The sequence below is a fragment of the Rhamphochromis sp. 'chilingali' genome, assembly GCF_963969265.1.
Source record: "Rhamphochromis sp. 'chilingali' genome assembly, chromosome: 7".
NCBI classification, from domain to species: domain Eukaryota; kingdom Metazoa; phylum Chordata; class Actinopteri; order Cichliformes; family Cichlidae; genus Rhamphochromis; species Rhamphochromis sp. 'chilingali'.
This window is the reverse complement of record NC_137934.1, coordinates 40,428,098-40,448,908: the sequence shown is the minus strand read 5'-3', so window position 1 is coordinate 40,448,908 and position 20,811 is coordinate 40,428,098. Positions and strand designations below refer to the sequence as shown.

At 39.2% G+C, this 20,811-nt stretch overlaps 2 protein-coding genes across 7 annotated transcripts in view; both read left to right on the top strand.

Moving 5' to 3' along the window:
* Positions 1-20,811, top strand: part of chst11 (carbohydrate (chondroitin 4) sulfotransferase 11) — a 127,872-nt gene that overhangs the window by 72,219 nt on the left and 34,842 nt on the right. The gene's annotated exons all lie outside the window — the stretch shown is intronic.
* On the top strand, positions 1,486-20,426 carry LOC308399555 (uncharacterized protein). 5 transcript variants are annotated; one of them, XM_080886875.1, is made up of 18 exons: positions 1,486-3,741; positions 4,328-4,471; positions 5,624-5,786; positions 5,874-6,066; positions 9,282-9,359; positions 10,031-10,075; positions 10,780-10,857; positions 11,531-11,575; positions 12,280-12,357; positions 13,029-13,073; positions 13,776-13,820; positions 14,525-14,569; positions 15,270-15,314; positions 16,228-16,281; positions 16,460-18,449; positions 18,569-18,634; positions 19,083-19,391; positions 19,892-20,426. In XM_080886875.1, the coding sequence occupies exons 1-18, from the start codon at positions 3,699-3,701 to the stop codon at positions 20,104-20,106; spliced, it is 3,681 nt and encodes a 1,226-aa protein (XP_080743001.1). In that variant the 5' UTR covers positions 1,486-3,698; the 3' UTR covers positions 20,107-20,426. The 5 variants fall into 5 exon arrangements, with proteins under 5 accessions (XP_080743001.1, XP_080743002.1, XP_080743003.1 ...); XM_080886876.1 differs by lacking the exons at positions 10,031-10,075; positions 10,780-10,857; positions 11,531-11,575; ... (2 more) ...; positions 13,776-13,820; positions 14,525-14,569 and having other exon boundaries at positions 1,492-3,741; positions 9,282-9,326; positions 15,270-15,347; XM_080886877.1 differs by lacking the exons at positions 10,031-10,075; positions 10,780-10,857; positions 11,531-11,575; ... (2 more) ...; positions 14,525-14,569; positions 15,270-15,314 and having other exon boundaries at positions 1,492-3,741; positions 9,282-9,326; positions 12,280-12,324.

Sequence of the window (20,811 nt, the reverse complement as noted above, 5' to 3'; positions counted from 1 at the left end):
CAATTGAGTCTAATAACAGATTAAATGCCATGTTGAGGCTGTCATTCTTAGCATCTACATGGATGTTAAAATCACCCACAATAATTATTTTATTTGAGCTGAGCACTAAATCAGATAAAAAGTCTGAGAAATCAGAGAGAAACTCTGTGTAAGGCCCAGGTGGACAATAGATGATAACAAATAAGACTGGTTTCTAAAATTTTTCAGCTGGGGTGGACAATGTTAAGCATCAGGCTTTCAAATGAATTAAAAGTCTGTCTTGGTCTTTCATTAATTAATAGGCTGGTGTGAAAAATTGCTGCCACACCGCCCCCTCGGCCTGTGCTTCGAGGTTTCTGGTAGTTAGAATGACTCGGGGGTGTTGATTCATTTAAACTAACATAATCATCCTGCTACAACCAGGTTTCTGTAAGGCAAATCGATTGTTCTTTCTTTGTAATTGTTTATGTTTAAGTTGTTTGTTGCTGGTTTTTATTTTGTTTTTCGTCTGTTTGGGAGCTGACACAGTCTCAAAGGAGATGTTTTTTTTGGGGGGGGGGGTAACAGGAGAAGAGAAGCTGCAGAGAGGCGTGTAAGACTGCAACTCTGCTTCCTGGTCCCAACTCTGGATAGTCATATTATGGGGGGTTTAATTAATTTGTCCATATTTCTAGAAATGAGAGCTGCTCCATCCAAAGTGGGATGGATGCCGTCTCTCCTTACAAGACCAGGTTTCCTTCAGAAGGTTTGCCAATTATCTATGAAGCCCACATCGTTTCTGGGACACCACTCAGACAGCCAGCAATTTAAGGAGAACATGCGGCTAAACATGTCACTCCTGGTCTGATTGGGGAGGGGACCAGAGAAAACTACAGAGTCCGACATTGTTTTGGCAAAGTTACACACCGATTCAATATTGATTTTAGTGACCTCCGATTGGCGTAACCGGGTGTCATTACTGCCGACGTGAATTATGATTTTACTGAATTTACGTTTACCCTTAGCCAGCAGTTTTAAATTTCCTTCAATGTCGCCTGCTCTGGCCCCTGGAAGACAATTGACTATGGTTGCCGGTGTCTCTAGCTTCACATGTCTGAGAACAGAATTACCAGAGTTTGACCCCCGACGGGTGTGTCGCCGAGTGGGGAAAAACGGTTAGACATATGTATGAATTTGAGGAGTGGAACCAAAATGCAGACACAAAGGAACGTGAAAGAAAATTTGAATATTAACAGAAAGCAAGCCGTTTATTAATCTCTACTTTTAAGATTAGGCTTCAAACTTTCCTTTTTGCTAAAGCATATAGTTAGGGCTGGATCAGATGACCCTGGATCCTCCCTTAGTTGTGCTGCAGTAGATGTAGGCTGCCAGGGGATTCCCATGAAGCATTGAGTTTTTTCCTTTCCAGTCACCTTTCTCACTCACTGTGTGTTAATAGACCTCTCTGCACTGAATCATACTTGTTATTAATCCACAGCATGTCTTTGTCCTGTCTTCCTTTTCTCACCCCAACTAGTCACAGCAGATGCCCGCCGCTCCCTGAGCCTGGTTCTGCCAGAGGTTTCTTCCTGTTAAAAGGGAGTTTTTCCTTCCCACTGTCGCCAAAGCGCTTGCTCATAGGTGGTCCTATGATTGTTGGGTTTTTCCTCTGTATCTATTATTGTGCAATCTACTGTACAATATAAAGCGCCTTCAGGCGATTGTTGTTGTGATTTGGCGCTATATAAATAAAATTTAATTTAATTAAAAGATTACAAAACAGAAGGCAGAGGTGAAGATAAACAATAACCTAACCTGGGGAAAATATTTTTTATTAAAAAAACAAAAAACAAAAAAACCATGAAACCTGACATGGATACAAAGATACCTGGAACATGGAAACGTGGCACCAAAGACAACAGATGACCTGACACTGAACAAATTAGGACAGGACTTACAGTGGCTTGCAAAAGTATTCGGCCCCCTTTAACTTTCCCACATTTTGTCACATTACAGCCACAAACATGAATCAATTTTATTGGAATTCCACGTGAAAGACCAACACAAAGTGGTGCACACGTGAGAAGTGGAACGAAAATCATACATGATTCCAAACATTTTTTACAAATAAATAACTGAAAAGTGGGGTGTGCGCAATTATTCAGCCCCCTGAGTCAATACTTTGTAGAACCACCTTTTGCTGCAATTGGATTCCATTAAAATTGATTTGTGTCACGGCTGGGAAGGCGAGCCGTGTGGTGTGGAGGAAGGAGGACCCGAGATGCAAGCAGTGGATGAAAATGCTAGTGAAGTTTATTTACAAGGTGTAGTGGCAAACAAGCAGTGGGGCATGACAAATAACTGAAGACACCTAAACTGGGAAGAACTAAAATAACAGACCTGGGAGCATACGACAAAGGGCTGAGAGGCCGAGACGACGACCAGCAGGACACCGAGTAACACAGACTGACACGGAGGAACACAGACAAACCGGCAACAGGCAGGAGAACACACAGGGCTTAAATACACACACCAGTAATCAGGGGATGAGAGACAGGAGGGCAATACGGCTGGGAGGAATCAGAGCTGACGGGACAGGGGAAACGTAAAGTGAACACACTCACATCAGACAGAGACCTTCACAATAAAACAGGAAACTCAGACACGGGGAACCAAACAAGACACAGAACTAAACAGACAGATTCACAAACAGACGGGGTGACACCATAGACAGAGACACAGACTCAGAGGCAGACCAAATATAAGACATAGAACTCAAACAATAATAATAATCATCATCATAATAATAAACTAGAAAATGATAATAAACTAAAAGCGCTAGGTCACCGACCCAGGACCATGACAATTTGTGTTTGTGGCAGTAATGTGACAAAATGTGGAAAAGAGGGACGAATACTTTTGCAAGCCACTGTAAGTACACAGAGAGATAATGAGGGGATGAGGAACAGCTGGGACAAGGGGAAACAAAACTAGACTCATTGCATATAGGACAAGGACTTTCCCAATAAAACAGACATCACAAGGGTAATCTAATAAACAAATGAACTTAGCAAACCTAAAGAACTTATAAACAAACATCGACATCCAAACAAACTAAAACTTAAAACGCTGGGTCAACAGACCCAGGAAAGTGACAGTAAAATCATTTATTATATACATTATACTTATTTTCTTAAATTGCTTATCTATTATCTGTATTTTCACTTGGGGGTCTAGGGGTGCTGCTCTTCTTTTCATGACAAATTAGGACATGTTTATGATAACACACTGACAATATCAGGACAATTTTGGCCTTACTCTATCAGTGAACAGCATGCCCATGCTAACTTAAACTAGACCAGCAAGCTAACCCCATGTGTATTAAGTGTTACTTCAGAATAGGAACCAAACAAATTAACGGAACGAAATTAACTGTAACAGCAGTTTGCAAAACATTGTGACAGTTCTCAAGTGTTCCTACCTCAAATACAGCACGTGTTGCTGTGTTTTTGTTGTTAAATGGACGAGGAGAGACCGTGGCTGGTGAGAGGATGCAGCATTTCGTCAGTGGAGCATAGAACGACGTCTCTGATTGGTCAACAAGTGAGTAAAGATGCATCTGATTGTTCGAAAGCCTCAACCAAAGAGCTGCTGGTCACGGCAAGATACAAACTCGCCGGAGCTCTGCGTGAACGGCACATCCGGGACCTTCAGCACTCAGGAGAGATTTATCTTGACGTATGTATTTACCTTTGATATCCATGATTTCACGCACGCTTCGAGGTAAAGTTGTATGTTTAACAAGCTAATTAATGTTAGCTAAATGGAATGGAAACAACACACAATCGATTTGAATAAAGTTAAAATGGTGCATGATGATAAATGGTAATAAATATACTTTAGCTTTATCTTCAGCAACAGATATTAGAAGTTAAATTTAATTGTTTTTAAATTTCCACTGGAGTTAAAGGGCCTGCGGCCCTCTCTGCATCTGCAACTGCAGAGACAGTCAGTCTAAGCTCTTTTTAAGTGTAGGCTACTGCAACACGCATTTTATTTCAAGATATGTTTTCTGGGATTTAAATGATAATATTAATGTTTTCCTGTTTAGCACAAATCAATGACATTAGTGTTTCAGTAATGGTAGTAAAGTGCACAGTTTACAGTATTTGTCCGTGTATTGGCATGTTAAAATTATTCGTGAAGGTAATTTAATGTCACATTACATTTGCAAAGTGTTTGCACTGGTATATTAGTCTGATTAGCAAATGCATTGTGATTTAAGGCAGAAAAATACTATTTAAAATACCATGTAAAGAAAGTACTGGTTGGTTTTGTCTTGCTGACTTTTCGTCATTTTCTCATGAAGATGTGTACAGGTTGAGCAGATTGAGAGTGAAGAACATGTCAAAAAGAAGACTCAGACTTCGTCCTGAAGCAGAGGCTGCTCACTTTATTTTATCTGGAAGTGACAAGACTTGTTTAAAGGCCCAATGGATCAATGACTATAAAGGTATGTTATATGTTGTTCCTTATGGCTACTGCATGAATATTACCAGAGCTGCAACTAATGTTTATTATAATATTTAATAATATTGTCATGGCCCTGCGACCATGACTCGGTGACTTTGTGTTTATGTTCTTTATTGTTATTACTTTCATTATTATTCATGGCTGTTTTGGGATGGTTTGTGTTTGGGATTTTAGACACTGGGTTCTGGGTTTGTGCTCCCTCTGTTGGTCCCTGGTGTTAGTGTTCCCCTGTCTCATCAGGTTAATCAGGTCCAGCTGTGTCTCCCACCTGTGTGTGACTTCCCAGTGTCTCTCTGTGTATTTATAGTGTGTGTTTGCCTCTGTTCCTCGTCGCGTCGTCTGTGTTCATACCTGGTGTAATCCTCTGCGTGCTCTCCCTGCTGTTCTCCCTTCATGTTCAGGTTTCCCACTCCTGTGTAGTTTATCCCAGTTTAGTTTCGTCCTTAGTTCTGTTTGCCATCTCCACTTTGTGTTTGATATTATCAATAAATCACCCTCACACCTGAATAAGTGCTGCGTTTTGGGTCCTCCTTCCACTCTCCACACGGCCGCTGCCCCGGACCGTGACAAATATATAACAATTGCTTCAGTTTCCCTGAGGGAACCTCCCAAAGCTAGCTAGCTATCTATCTATCATCTAGATTAAAAAATGTTTTATATTTTCATGTATTTGAAATTTGTTGCCAACTATTTTAATAATTGTTTTTTTTATTATTAGCATTTATTTATTGTATCAACTCATTTGTTGCAGCCCTGAACGTAAGCATCTAGATCAGGGGTGCCCAATCCCGGTCCTCGAGAGCTACCGTCCTGCAGCTTTTAGATGCATCCTTGTTCCCACACACCTGAATCAAATGGTTTGATCTCTTCAGCATGCCATCATGTTTGGCAAAGGCCTGATAACAAGCCATTCATTTGATTCAGGTGTGTGGGAACAAGGATGCATCTAAAAGCTGCAGGACAGTAGCTCTCGAGGACCGGGATTGGGCACCCCTGATCTAGATGTTCCCCTCACAATTAAAACATTTTGTGATTGTTTGTTCTGCATATGTTTTGTCAGTGGCTGATCAGCTGCAGTAAACCTGATTTGGATTGTATTACTTAACGCTACTTATTGAACATCTTGTATTAGGACGTGGTGTATTTGCCTCTGAACCAATTGAAAAGGGATCCTTTGTGGTCGAGTACCGTGGGGAGCTTATCTCAGAACATGAACGGGACAAGCGGCAGAAAAAGTACACAGAAAAGCAAACTGCTTTCCTATTTGATTTTAAATGGAAAAATAGCACATGGTGGTAAGTAAAGGCATATACAATATCAGTTGTTCTTTACAACATTATGTTTTTAGTGAACAAAACATATGTTCTTTTCTTCACTTTTAGCATTGATGCCTCCCGTGAAGACGACTCACTTGGCCGGCTGGTTAATGATGACCACAAGTACCCAAACTGCAAGATGAAACAGCTGGCAGTCCAGGATAAACCTCATCTCTGCTTGTTTGCTATTGAAAATATCCAAGCGGAGAGTGAAATCACCTATGACTATGGAGAATCTATGTGGCCATGGCGAGCTCTGGTAAGTAAATCCTCTTCATAGATTGTGCAGTACAGGGAATGTTAAATATTAGTAGATGAAAAGATAGATATTATTCTAGTTATGAAGACCAGAGTAGATCAGTGCAGGGTTTTATTGACAAAATTTGATATTTTTGTCCTTTTACAGATGTTTTTGTCCATTTAACCTGAAGCTGATCAGTTTACATGATTGGATTTCTGGGGAAATAGATGGCTTTACATCAGTGTTGGGTTTAGAGCTTTTATTGACAACAGCAGGACAAGTTAGAAGTCAGGAACATGAACTCTACATGTGTTCAGTCGTCATGTCCTCATATTGTTTCAAGCTGTGAAGAACATGAGTGTGTTTCAGAATATATATATCTTTGCAGCAGTTACGATAATAATGTGCTGTTTGCACGATGAGCACTGCTGCTCTTTCTCAGCAAGAGCCTCCCCGAAATTGACCGTGCGCTTTGTGTTGTCCGTACGCGCATCTGTGCATTTCGTGGCGTCTGTGCAGAAATGACTCGCAAGACAAGGCTGCAAACTATTCTCACAGACTTCAAATGTGCACTTGAATCCAAGAAGATAGAAAAGGATCTCTCTCTGTCTCTCCCCCAGCTCTGCTGACTTGCCACTGAGAGAGTAACAACTGCCCCTCCCCCCTCTGCTCTGCAAACAGGTGGCTGTTTTTGCACCCCTCCCCCCTCTGCTCTGCAAACACGTGGCTGCTTTTGCACCCCTCCACTCACTTGCTCAGAGCCAGTGTGTGCAAAGTGGAGCAACATAACACTGACAGAGGTTCAGAGAAGGGAAAAAAAACAAAAAACGGAGCAGGCTGCCGTTGTTCACTTCAAGAAGGCGGCTCTATAGGCTGTTTTGTTTGCGACCGACACACAGTATAAATATATTCTCAATCACATTCACACCACTCTGTTATATCAGTTCCACTACATCAAGACTATTTTATGGTGGTGAGCTGTTTTATTGTCATGTATTTTGCATAGTAAGATAACCATGTCCTGCATTCAAAACCACTGAAAATGTCTATGGTGGTGCTGTACCTAATATTTTGCTCATTTGATCCAAAACCTATTTTTCCTTTATTTTGAAGGCTGAGGCTTAGATCCATTAGGTATTCACGAGAAAGGCATCATCACATGTCAGGATTACAGTATATCGAAAATATGTGATTATAATGGGAGTCAATGGGACCCAAAATGGTACGAGGAACACAGGAGGTAACACTTATGTGAATCTCCTTTGCTATATACCACACCATAGAGGGGATCATTGAATTTTAAAAATAATCCTAAAATGCACCTCATGGCCAAGTTTCATGCAACTAGTCTTTAAAATGATTGATATATTGAGAATCAAAAATCCAAAGGGTCCCTATTTTGACTTAAACCCTCCGAGGGTTTTAAAGCATCAATTTGGTCTTTATTCCAATTAAATTTAATATTTTTGTCCTTTTACACATGTTTTTGTCCATTTAACCTGAAGCTGATCAGTTTACATGATTGGATTTCTGGGGAAATAGATGGCTTTACATCAGTGTTGGGTTTAGAGCTTTTATTGACAACAGCAGGACAAGTTAGAAGTCAGGAACATGAACTCTACATGTGTTCAGTCGTCATGTCCTCATATTGTTTCAAGCTGTGAAGAACATGAGTGTGTTTCAGAATATATATATCTTTGCAGCAGTTACGATAATAATGTGCTGTTTGCACGATGAGCACTGCTGCTCTTTCTCAGCAAGAGCCTCCCCGAAATTGACCGTGTGCTTTGTGTTGTCCGTACGCGCATCTGTGCATTTCGTGGCGTCTGTGCAGAAATGACTCGCAAGACAAGGCTGCAAACTATTCTCACAGACTTCAAATGTGCACTTGAATCCAAGAAGATAGAAAAGGATCTCTCTCTGTCTCTCCCCCAGCTCTGCTGACTTGCCACTGAGAGAGTAACAACTGCCCCTCCCCCCTCTGCTCTGCAAACAGGTGGCTGTTTTTGCACCCCTCCCCCCTCTGCTCTGCAAACACGTGGCTGCTTTTGCACCCCTCCACTCACTTGCTCAGAGCCAGTGTGTGCAAAGTGGAGCAACATAACACTGACAGAGGTTCAGAGAAGGGAAAAAAAACAAAAAACGGAGCAGGCTGCCGTTGTTCACTTCAAGAAGGCGGCTCTATAGGCTGTTTTGTTTGCGACCGACACACAGTATAAATATATTCTCAATCACATTCACACCACTCTGTTATATCAGTTCCACTACATCAAGACTATTTTATGGTGGTGAGCTGTTTTATTGTCATGTATTTTGCATAGTAAGATAACCATGTCCTGCATTCAAAACCACTGAAAATGTCTATGGTGGTGCTGTACCTAATATTTTGCTCATTTGATCCAAAACCTATTTTTCCTTTATTTTGAAGGCTGGGGCTTAGATCCATTAGGTATTCACGAGAAAGGCATCATCACATGTCAGGATTACAGTATATCGAAAATATGTGATTATAATGGGAGTCAATGGGACCCAAAATGGTACGAGGAACACAGGAGGTAACACTTATGTGAATCTCCTTTGCTATATACCACACCATAGAGGGGATCATTGAATTTTAAAAATAATCCTAAAATGCACCTCATGGCCAAGTTTCATGCAACTAGTCTTTAAAATGATTGATATATTGAGAATCAAAAATCCAAAGGGTCCCTATTTTGACTTAAACCCTCCGAGGGTTTTAAAGCATCAATTTGGTCTTTATTCCAATTAAATGTAATATTTTTGTCCTTTTACACATGTTTTTGTCCATTTAACCTGAAGCTGATCAGTTTACATGATTGGATTTCTGGGGAAATAGATGGCTTTACATCAGTGTTGGGTTTAGAGCTTTTATTGACAACAGCAGGACAAGTTAGAAGTCAGGAACATGAACTCTACATGTGTTCAGTCGTCATGTCCTCATATTGTTTCAAGCTGTGAAGAACATGAGTGTGTTTCAGAATACGTCCTCATATGGTTGGACCAACAACTCTAGTGTGTGTGTGTGTTACACTGTCCTCATATTGTTGGGTAGCAGAACTGTACTGTGTTAAGTTTCTATAGAATCTGGCATAAGGAAGTCAGATCCTTCTGTAATAATGTTCACTGAAACAAGTATGATCTGTAGTTAATGAGCTAGTCAGCATTTGTAGTACAGAATGTTTCTGACATTATATTGTTGTCTTTTGTTGCAGACACCAAGTGTTGAGACCCTGTCCCAACCTCCTACAGACCAAGAAGTGAGTGACAAATCCACTTCATTCCTCCAACAGGTTACGCATAAATTTTTGTATTTGGAATCAAGTATATGAGTCAGTTGGGCCTAGTGCATAAATGAAATGCACTTTGATTGTATTAAAACAATCAGTTTGAGTGAAAGTTTCCCAAAATCAACATTAGCATTAGGAGAAGGAAATTGGCTATACCAGTTGTTAGTCCAAACTTTCCCTTTAAAGCATCAATTTGGTCTTTATTCCAATTAAATTTAATATTTTTGTCCTTTTACGCATGTTTTTGTCCATTTAACCTGAAGCTGATCAGTTTACATGATTGGATTTCTGGGGAAATAGATGGCTTTACATCAGTGTTGGGTTTAGAGCTTTTATTGACAACAGCAGGACAAGTTGGAAGTCAGGAACATGAACTCTACATGTGTTCAGTCGTCATGTCCTCATATTGTTTCAAGCTGTGAAGAACATGAGTGTGTTTCAGAATACGTCCTCATATGGTTGGACCAACAACTCTAGTGTGTGTGTGTTACACTGTCCTCATATTGTTGGGTAGCAGAACTGTACTGTGTTAAGTTTCTATAGAATCTGGCATAAGGAAGTCAGATCCTTCTGTAATAATGTTCACTGAAACAAGTATGATCTGTAGTTAATGAGCTAGTCAGCATTTGTAGTACAGAATGTTTCTGACATTATATTGTTGTCTTTTGTTGCAGACACCAAGTGTTGAGACCCTGTCCCAACCTCCTACAGACCAAGAAGTGAGTGACAAATCCACTTCATTCCTCCAACAGGTTACGCATAAATTTTTGTATTTGGAATCAAGTATATGAGTCAGTTGGGCCTAGTGCATAAATGAAATGCACTTTGATTGTATTAAAACAATCAGTTTGAGTGAAAGTTTCCCAAAATCAACATTAGCATTAGGAGAAGGAAATTGGCTATACCAGTTGTTAGTCCAAACTTTCCCTTTAAAGCATCAATTTGGTCTTTATTCCAATTAAATTTAATATTTTTGTCCTTTTACACATGTTTTTGTCCATTTAACCTGAAGCTGATCAGTTTACATGATTGGATTTCTGGGGAAATAGATGGCTTTACATCAGTGTTGGGTTTAGAGCTTTTATTGACAACAGCAGGACAAGTTAGAAGTCAGGAACATGAACTCTACATGTGTTCAGTCGTCATGTCCTCATATTGTTTCAAGCTGTGAAGAACATGAGTGTGTTTCAGAATACGTCCTCATATGGTTGGACCAACAACTCTAGTGTGTGTGTGTTACACTGTCCTCATATTGTTGGGTAGCAGAACTGTACTGTGTTAAGTTTCTATAGAATCTGGCATAAGGAAGTCAGATCCTTCTGTAATAATGTTCACTGAAACAAGTATGATCTGTAGTTAATGAGCTAGTCAGCATTTGTAGTACAGAATGTTTCTGACATTATATTGTTGTCTTTTGTTGCAGACACCAAGTGTTGAGACCCTGTCCCAACCTCCTACAGACCAAGAAGTGAGTGACAAATCCACTTCATTCCTCCAACAGGTTACGCATAAATTTTTGTATTTGGAATCAAGTATATGAGTCAGTTGGGCCTAGTGCATAAATGAAATGCACTTTGATTGTATTAAAACAATCAGTTTGAGTGAAAGTTTCCCAAAATCAACATTAGCATTAGGAGAAGGAAATTGGCTATACCAGTTGTTAGTCCAAACTTTCCCTTTAAAGCATCAATTTGGTCTTTATTCCAATTAAATTTAATATTTTTGTCCTTTTACACATGTTTTTGTCCATTTAACCTGAAGCTGATCAGTTTACATGATTGGATTTCTGGGGAAATAGATGGCTTTACATCAGTGTTGGGTTTAGAGCTTTTATTGACAACAGCAGGACAAGTTGGAAGTCAGGAACATGAACTCTACATGTGTTCAGTCGTCATGTCCTCATATTGTTTCAAGCTGTGAAGAACATGAGTGTGTTTCAGAATACGTCCTCATATGGTTGGACCAACAACTCTAGTGTGTGTGTGTGTTACACTGTCCTCATATTGTTGGGTAGCAGAACTGTACTGTGTTAAGTTTCTATAGAATCTGGCATAAGGAAGTCAGATCCTTCTGTAATAATGTTCACTGAAACAAGTATGATCTGTAGTTAATGAGCTAGTCAGCATTTGTAGTACAGAATGTTTCTGACATTATATTGTTGTCTTTTGTTGCAGACACCAAGTGTTGTGACCCTGTCCCAACCTCCTACAGACCAAGAAGTGAGTGACAAATCCACTTCATTCCTCCAACAGGTTACGCATAAATTTTTGTATTTGGAATCAAGTATATGAGTCAGTTGGGCCTAGTGCATAAATGAAATGCACTTTGATTGTATTAAAACAATCAGTTTGAGTGAAAGTTTCCCAAAATCAACATTAGCATTAGGAGAAGGAAATTAGCTATACCAGTTGTTAGTCCAAACTTTCCCTTTAAAGCATCAATTTGGTCTTTATTCCAATTAAATTTAATATTTTTGTCCTTTTACACATGTTTTTGTCCATTTAACCTGAAGCTGATCAGTTTACATGATTGGATTTCTGGGGAAATAGATGGCTTTACATCAGTGTTGGGTTTAGAGCTTTTATTGACAACAGCAGGACAAGTTAGAAGTCAGGAACATGAACTCTACATGTGTTCAGTCGTCATGTCCTCATATTGTTTCAAGCTGTGAAGAACATGAGTGTGTTTCAGAATACGTCCTCATATGGTTGGACCAACAACTCTAGTGTGTGTGTGTTACACTGTCCTCATATTGTTGGGTAGCAGAACTGTACTGTGTTAAGTTTCTATAGAATCTGGCATAAGGAAGTCAGATCCTTCTGTAATAATGTTCACTGAAACAAGTATGATCTGTAGTTAATGAGCTAGTCAGCATTTGTAGTACAGAATGTTTCTGACATTATATTGTTGTCTTTTGTTGCAGACACCAAGTGTTGAGACCCTGTCCCAACCTCCTACAGACCAAGAAGTGAGTGACAAATCCACTTCATTCCTCCAACAGGTTACGCATAAATTTTTGTATTTGGAATCAAGTATATGAGTCAGTTGGGCCTAGTGCATAAATGAAATGCACTTTGATTGTATTAAAACAATCAGTTTGAGTGAAAGTTTCCCAAAATCAACATTAGCATTAGGAGAAGGAAATTAGCTATACCAGTTGTTAGTCCAAACTTTCCCTTTAAAGCATCAATTTGGTCTTTATTCCAATTAAATTTAATATTTTTGTCCTTTTACACATGTTTTTGTCCATTTAACCTGAAGCTGATCAGTTTACATGATTGGATTTCTGGGGAAATAGATGGCTTTACATCAGTGTTGGGTTTAGAGCTTTTATTGACAACAGCAGGACAAGTTAGAAGTCAGGAACATGAACTCTACATGTGTTCAGTCGTCATGTCCTCATATTGTTTCAAGCTGTGAAGAACATGAGTGTGTTTCAGAATACGTCCTCATATGGTTGGACCAACAACTCTAGTGTGTGTGTGTTACACTGTCCTCATATTGTTGGGTAGCAGAACTGTACTGTGTTAAGTTTCTATAGAATCTGGCATAAGGAAGTCAGATCCTTCTGTAATAATGTTCACTGAAACAAGTATGATCTGTAATTAATGAGCTAGTCAGCATTTGTAGTACAGAATGTTTCTGACATTATATTGTTGTCTTTTGTTGCAGACACCAAGTGTTGTGACCCTGTCCCAACCTCCTACAGACCAAGAAGTGAGTGACAAATCCACTTCATTCCTCCAACAGGTTACGCATAAATTTTTGTATTTGGAATCAAGTATATGAGTCAGTTGGGCCTAGTGCATAAATGAAATGCACTTTGATTGTATTAAAACAATCAGTTTGAGTGAAAGTTTCCCAAAATCAACATTAGCATTAGGAGAAGGAAATTGGCTATACCAGTTGTTAGTCCAAACTTTCCCTTTAAAGCATCAATTTGGTCTTTATTCCAATTAAATTTAATATTTTTGTCCTTTTACACATGTTTTTGTCCATTTAACCTGAAGCTGATCAGTTTACATGATTGGATTTCTGGGGAAATAGATGGCTTTACATCAGTGTTGGGTTTAGAGCTTTTATTGACAACAGCAGGACAAGTTAGAAGTCAGGAACATGAACTCTACATGTGTTCAGTCGTCATGTCCTCATATTGTTTCAAGCTGTGAAGAACATGAGTGTGTTTCAGAATACGTCCTCATATGGTTGGACCAACAACTCTAGTGTGTGTGTTACACTGTCCTCATATTGTTGGGTAGCAGAACTGTACTGTGTTAAGTTTCTATAGAATCTGGCATAAGGAAGTCAGATCCTTCTGTAATAATGTTCACTGAAACAAGTATGATCTGTAGTTAATGAGCTAGTCAGCATTTGTAGTACAGAATGTTTCTGACATTATATTGTTGTCTTTTGTTGCAGACACCAAGTGTTGAGACCCTGTCCCAACCTCCTACAGACCAAGAAGTGAGTGACAAATCCACTTCATTCCTCCAACAGGTTACGCATAAATTTTTGTATTTGGAATCAAGTATATGAGTCAGTTGGGCCTAGTGCATAAATGAAATGCACTTTGATTGTATTAAAACAATCAGTTTGAGTGAAAGTTTCCCAAAATCAACATTAGCATTAGGAGAAGGAAATTAGCTATACCAGTTGTTAGTCCAAACTTTCCCTTTAAAGCATCAATTTGGTCTTTATTCCAATTAAATTTAATATTTTTGTCCTTTTACACATGTTTTTGTCCATTTAACCTGAAGCTGATCAGTTTACATGATTGGATTTCTGGGGAAATAGATGGCTTTACATCAGTGTTGGGTTTAGAGCTTTTATTGACAACAGCAGGACAAGTTAGAAGTCAGGAACATGAACTCTACATGTGTTCAGTCGTCATGTCCTCATATTGTTTCAAGCTGTGAAGAACATGAGTGTGTTTCAGAATACGTCCTCATATGGTTGGACCAACAACTCTAGTGTGTGTGTGTTACACTGTCCTCATATTGTTGGGTAGCAGAACTGTACTGTGTTAAGTTTCTATAGAATCTGGCATAAGGAAGTCAGATCCTTCTGTAATAATGTTCACTGAAACAAGTATGATCTGTAGTTAATGAGCTAGTCAGCATTTGTAGTACAGAATGTTTCTGACATTATATTGTTGTCTTTTGTTGCAGACACCAAGTGTTGAGACCCTGTCCCAACCTCCTACAGACCAAGAAGTGAGTGACAAATCCACTTCATTCCTCCAACAGGTTACGCATAAATTTTTGTATTTGGAATCAAGTATATGAGTCAGTTGGGCCTAGTGCATAAATGAAATGCACTTTGATTGTATTAAAACAATCAGTTTGAGTGAAAGTTTCCCAAAATCAACATTAGCATTAGGAGAAGGAAATTGGCTATACCAGTTGTTAGTCCAAACTTTCCCTTTAAAGCATCAATTTGGTCTTTATTCCAATTAAATTTAATATTTTTGTCCTTTTACACATGTTTTTGTCCATTTAACCTGAAGCTGATCAGTTTACATGATTGGATTTCTGGGGAAATAGATGGCTTTACATCAGTGTTGGGTTTAGAGCTTTTATTGACAACAGCAGGACAAGTTAGAAGTCAGGAACATGAACTCTACATGTGTTCAGTCGTCATGTCCTCATATTGTTTCAAGCTGTGAAGAACATGTGTGTTTCAGAATACGTCCTCATATGGTTGGACCAACAACTCTAGTGTGTGTGTTACACTGTCCTCATATTGTTGGGTAGCAGAACTGTACTGTGTTAAGTTTCTATAGAATCTGGCATAAGGAAGTCAGATCCTTCTGTAATAATGTTCACTGAAACAAGTATGATCTGTAGTTAATGAGCTAGTCAGCATTTGTAGTACAGAATGTTTCTGACATTATATTGTTGTCTTTTGTTGCAGACACCAAGTGTTGAGACCCTGTCCCAACCTCCTACAGACCAAGAAGTGAGTGACAAATCCACTTCATTCCTCCAACAGGTTACGCATAAATTTTTGTATTTGGAATCAAGTATATGAGTCAGTTGGGCCTAGTGCATAAATGAAATGCACTTTGATTGTATTAAAACAATCAGTTTGAGTGAAAGTTTCCCAAAATCAACATTAGCATTAGGAGAAGGAAATTAGCTATACCAGTTGTTAGTCCAAACTTTCCCTTTAAAGCATCAATTTGGTCTTTATTCCAATTAAATTTAATATTTTTGTCCTTTTACACATGTTTTTGTCCATTTAACCTGAAGCTGATCAGTTTACATGATTGGATTTCTGGGGAAATAGATGGCTTTACATCAGTGTTGGGTTTAGAGCTTTTATTGACAACAGCAGGACAAGTTAGAAGTCAGGAACATGAACTCTACATGTGTTCAGTCGTCATGTCCTCATATTGTTTCAAGCTGTGAAGAACATGAGTGTGTTTCAGAATACGTCCTCATATGGTTGGACCAACAACTCTAGTGTGTGTGTTACACTGTCCTCATATTGTTGGGTAGCAGAACTGTACTGTGTTAAGTTTCTATAATATCTAGAATAAGGAACTCAGATCCTCCTGTCAATAATGTTCACTAATGTATCTGTGACATATATGTGAACTCAATGCAGCCTTTCATCTCAGCAAATATAATTAATGATTGACAGGGTTCACAAATGAATTTTCACCCAAGATTTTATGTCAAAATGACATGACACAAAGTGTGTGATATGTATGTTAAATCATTCTCACTATTAAGTTACAATGCATTGTTTTTCATTTCTTAACCTACTAGCAATGTTTTTTACAGTATACTGAATTGCATAATAATTTTGAGTTAGTTTTCAAATGAATTATAATTACAAACATTGAATTTGTTACGTTTCATGTAAGGCCAGACAAAAATCTCGAGTTCTCACCTTTCACCAGACAGCTACCTCAGAGCAGGTAAGCCAGCTGCCTTTTTCTTCTTCATTCAAATTGTTTATGCTATGTAATTATGCATATTTACTACATGAATGCATTTTCATCAAGTCATGGATTGCAGAATGTTCTGCTACTGGAGGGGGAATGACATTCTAGCTATTAATAAATACAAAGATGCTTTTTCTCCATTTTCGTTCAGATCTCTACTGATGAATTCTCAGATTGTACGGATTATGAAGATAAAGACTATTTCCCAGATTCATGTGGCAGTTCCTCTGACACAAGTCTCCATAGTGTGGACATGAAAATCACAGAATGTGTGGTTCCCCAAAATACGTTAAATGACATGGCATTGGAGACGGCTTCAGGACACAGTGGGAAGATCACCAGTTCAGAGAAACCTACAACATTTAGTTTGTCACTGAGAAGTAGCAGTCACAGTACTTCGGTAACAAGCCGCAGTTTTGATTCATCAGGGGTCACATCACCTAAAAACAGCTCCATAAAAGTCCTACCTTTGCCAAACACGGAAAGACAAAGCAAGTACAACAAGAAGCAATACTGTCTATATTGTAAAAAGGCCATTGCTAAATTGGCAAGGCACCTTGAATCTGCCCACGGTAATGTGCCGGAAGTTGCAAGCGCCTTCAGTTATGATAAAAGATCCTGCAAAAGAAGAGATTTGTTGCGCTCTATTAAGAAGAGGGGAAACTTTAACCATAATGCTACTGTGGCAACTTCTGGTGCTGGAGAAATGGTTGCTTGTCGAAGACCCACTACTGCAACAGGATCTGAGGACTACCGTCATTGTAAATTTTGTCAAGGACTATATGCAAGAAATTGCCTTTGGAGGCATGTGAGAAGGTGCCCTCAGAGGTTTAATGAGGAAGCTCCCTCTGGGCAAAGACGGATGCATCTGCAATTACCGAAACCTGATCAAGTTCATGAAGCTGTATGGAAGATTGCTTGTGAAATGAATCAGGATGACATTTCCTTTGTAGTAACGAGTGAAAGAGACATTCTTAGCCTTGGTGAGTCACTGTACAATGGCAGAAAACCAAATGAGAAAAGGAATGATTACATACGCCAAAAAATGAGAGAGATCGCAAGGTTATTGATAACCGCCAGAGCTATGACACCTTTGAAGAGCACAGAAGACCTTGTTATGCCTACTAACTTTCCCCATGTCATACAAGCAGTCAGAGCTGTTGCTGGTTATGAGCAGGAGAGCAACTCATATAAAACCCCATCCTTGGCTTTGAAATTGGGACACAGTTTGGCTAAAGTTGCAAGCATTGTGCAGTGTAAAGCCATCATTGCAAATCGCTATGATGTTGCAGAGTCAGCCAAGCAGTTTGCCACTCTGTATGAAAAAAAGTGGTCAGAGTCCATTTCAGCTGCTGCATTGGGCACACTTCAACAAGCCAAATGGAATAAACCACAGATTTTGCCATTTACACAGGATGTGTCACTGCTGCATAAGTTTCTTGCTACTAAGTCCGCAATGTACATGAAGGACCTTGAGGAAAAACCCAACAGCACAACCTTCGGAAATCTTGCTCAAGTGACTTTGACGCAGGTAGTGCTATTTAACAGAAAAAGGCAAGGAGAAGTTTCAAAAATGGAGCTCCAGGTTTTTACATCCCGGAATCGCACAGAGTTGAATCCTGACATTATGATCGGCCTAACTGAGTTTGAAAGGAAACTTGCAAAGCACTTTGACAGAGTTGAGATTCGTGGTAAAAGATCAAGAATGGTACCTGTGCTTCTCACACCTGACATGATCACTGCAATGGAGCTCCTCGCAAAAGCCAGAAGTGAGTGTCAAGTCCACACAGAGAATGTGTACTTGTTTGCACGCCCAGGTGTCCTTTCCCATTACAGAGGCTCTGACTGCTTTCGCAAGTATGCAAATAAATGTGGTGCAAAGTACCCAGAGGCCCTTACCTCAACAAGATTGCGGAAACAAGTTGCCACTTTGTCCACAGTACTAAATCTAAAAGAAAATGAAATGGATCAACTTGCCACCTTTCTCGGACACGACATCCGTGTCCATCGAGAATTCTACCGGCTTCCAGAGAGTACCCTGCAGCTTGCAAAAGTCAGCAAACTGTTGATTGCAATGGAGAAAGGAAAACTGTCTGACCTGCAGGGGAAAGGGCTGGATGACATCGTGATCAATCCTGATGGTGAATTCTTTTTCTTTCTTTTTTTTTTTTGAAACATAGTTATCTTTGAATATAACATTTGTGAATGTTCAGCAGATTCTAATATAAATATTTTGTCTTGATTATTTTTCCCCAACAAGATGAAGCAGTTACAAGTGATGATGATTCCAGTGGAGAAACCATCACTGACCCTCAACAACACAAAGGTATCTTGACTTGCCCAGTGTGTGATAATATCTTTAAGTTATGAGACTGGAGACAGTTAATAGGTTCATGTCATGTTAGATGGGCTTAAGGGACAGCAGTATATAAATTAGACAGAATGGTAGACACCATTCATTAATATGGTACTAAAAGATCTGGATACATTGAAGTCTGGCAAAATGCATAAATAAGCAATACAAAGGCAAATATTAAATATAAGGATTAGGAGGTCCACTTCTGTGAGATTAGGCACACAAGTTGAGAGGTAGTGCATGCAAGTAATGTGTTTCTAGGGAGATGCCTGAGTATTGATGAGTATTATTAGTAGATTATGTTCACATGTAAAATATTCATATCAAATGTAAAATTACACACTGCCCAATGCTGACTTTGCCTACAATGCAAACAAAAAATGCATTAATTCTCATATTTCACTGTTACTTTTCAAAGGCTCAAGGACCAAGAATTCTGGGAACCAAAGCCACACACTTTACTCAGCTTCCCTGGACAATATGGAGGGCGCTTCTGCCTCAACCACCCTGGACAATATGGAGGGCGCTTCTGCCTCAACCACCCTGGACAACATGGAGGGCGCTTCTGCCTCAACCACCCTGGACAACATGGAGGGCGCTTCTGCCTCAACCACCCTGGACAATATGGAGGGCGCTTCTGCCTCAACCACCCTGGACAATATGGAGGGCGCTTCTGCCTCAACCACCCTGGACAGCAAAAACATCAGCAACACTGCACCAGGAAAGGGTAAAAGTACCCATATACAAAATGTTTTAAGTGAATATACTTGTTATCAATGGACATGTTTATTCTTTTCAGGCATGACACTATTCAGAGCTTTTATCATAAATCATTTCATCTTATTTGATTCCCAGCAGAACACAGCACTTCAAATGGTTCATTCCAAGCATCCTTAAAGGAGCAATAAGCAATATCTTTTCACTGCTAGGTGTGCTGTTTTGCACTGCCTGTAAACCAAACCAAAGTCTATGGCTGGAGATCAACACAGAGAGAGGGATTGTGACTTCATGCTGTACTCCAGATGAAATTACACCTCTAATTATTCACATAGCCATTTTTAATTCCTTCAACCTAAGTATGATGAATTGTGCTTATTGCTCCTTTAAAGTGCTCCAGTAGAAAGCAAGGTTTAAGAACATTTTGTATTCACATTAGAAACTAGAATATTTTCTCTCTTATCTTACATTCGCATTAAGATATATATTTTTTGTTTCCATTTATGACAGCTGGGAAGGCAAGGTGCAAGTGGACAGATGATGAAGTAAAGGCTGTTGAGCGGCACTTACTTCATTTCATAACAAGCTGCAAAGTACCTGGCAAAAAGGAATGTGACTCCTGCATCCAAGCAGAGCCGGCAGCTCTGAAAGGCAGAGACTGGGTTGCCATAAAGTATTACATCCACAACAGGATCGTAGCATTGAAAAGAAAGATGAATAAATAAAATTACAAAATGCAGGTTCAGGAATGCTGCATCAGTTAAAATTAACTTGATTTTCATTTTTATTTTTTTTTTAATTTTTGACTTTGTCTGTTGGGTTAGTAATGACTAAGTTACTCAGTCCTTTCTCCTGGTTTTTGCCATCATAAGTTAATACTCAAGGGAGATAGTTTGTTACTCTCAGTTATTTCAGTATTGCAGGTCACTCAGTTATTTCAGTATTACAGGTCTCTGCATTGCATTGTTTATACCCATAAATCTGTTTATTATGGGTGCATTTTGTAATTAAAAAATAAGAAAGGCAGAAAATGTTCCATGTTTTTATTCACATAAACATTCACTGCAAAATTAATGCAATACAATATTAAGACTTAAAAAGTAGACTGACCACATTTTTGAGCTATGTCTCTTTTTAAGTCTCTATACAGCTCAGATTTACTGTGTTGTATTAACACATGAATGTCTGATATTTCTGTCAGAAGTTACCCGACTGGTGAGCATTACTATTGTGCATCCATGCCTATTATATTGTAATCTCAAAAGGAGCCAAGCTGAAAATACAGACCCTACCCTTACCTGGTCCTTATAAGTCATGTATACTTGAAAATTATGTGTGTATCCATGGGCTTCACAATTCACCTAAACATGAAATATCAGTGTGTGTGACCTTATGGTACTCATAAGTCACATAAACCTGACAGTGTCCTC

What these genes read in the sequence shown, in the direction of transcription:
- LOC308399555 (XM_080886875.1), top strand. Translation starts at nt 3,699, where the DNA reads ATGTATTTACCTTTGATATCCATGATTTCACGCACGCTTCGAG. An exon ending in ATGGATCAATGACTATAAAG is followed by an intron (nt 4,472 to 5,623) that starts GTATGTTATATG and finishes ATCTTGTATTAG; the next exon opens with GACGTGGTGTATTTGCCTCT. An exon ending in AGACAGCTACCTCAGAGCAG is followed by an intron (nt 16,282 to 16,459) that starts GTAAGCCAGCTG and finishes ATTTTCGTTCAG; the next exon opens with ATCTCTACTGATGAATTCTC.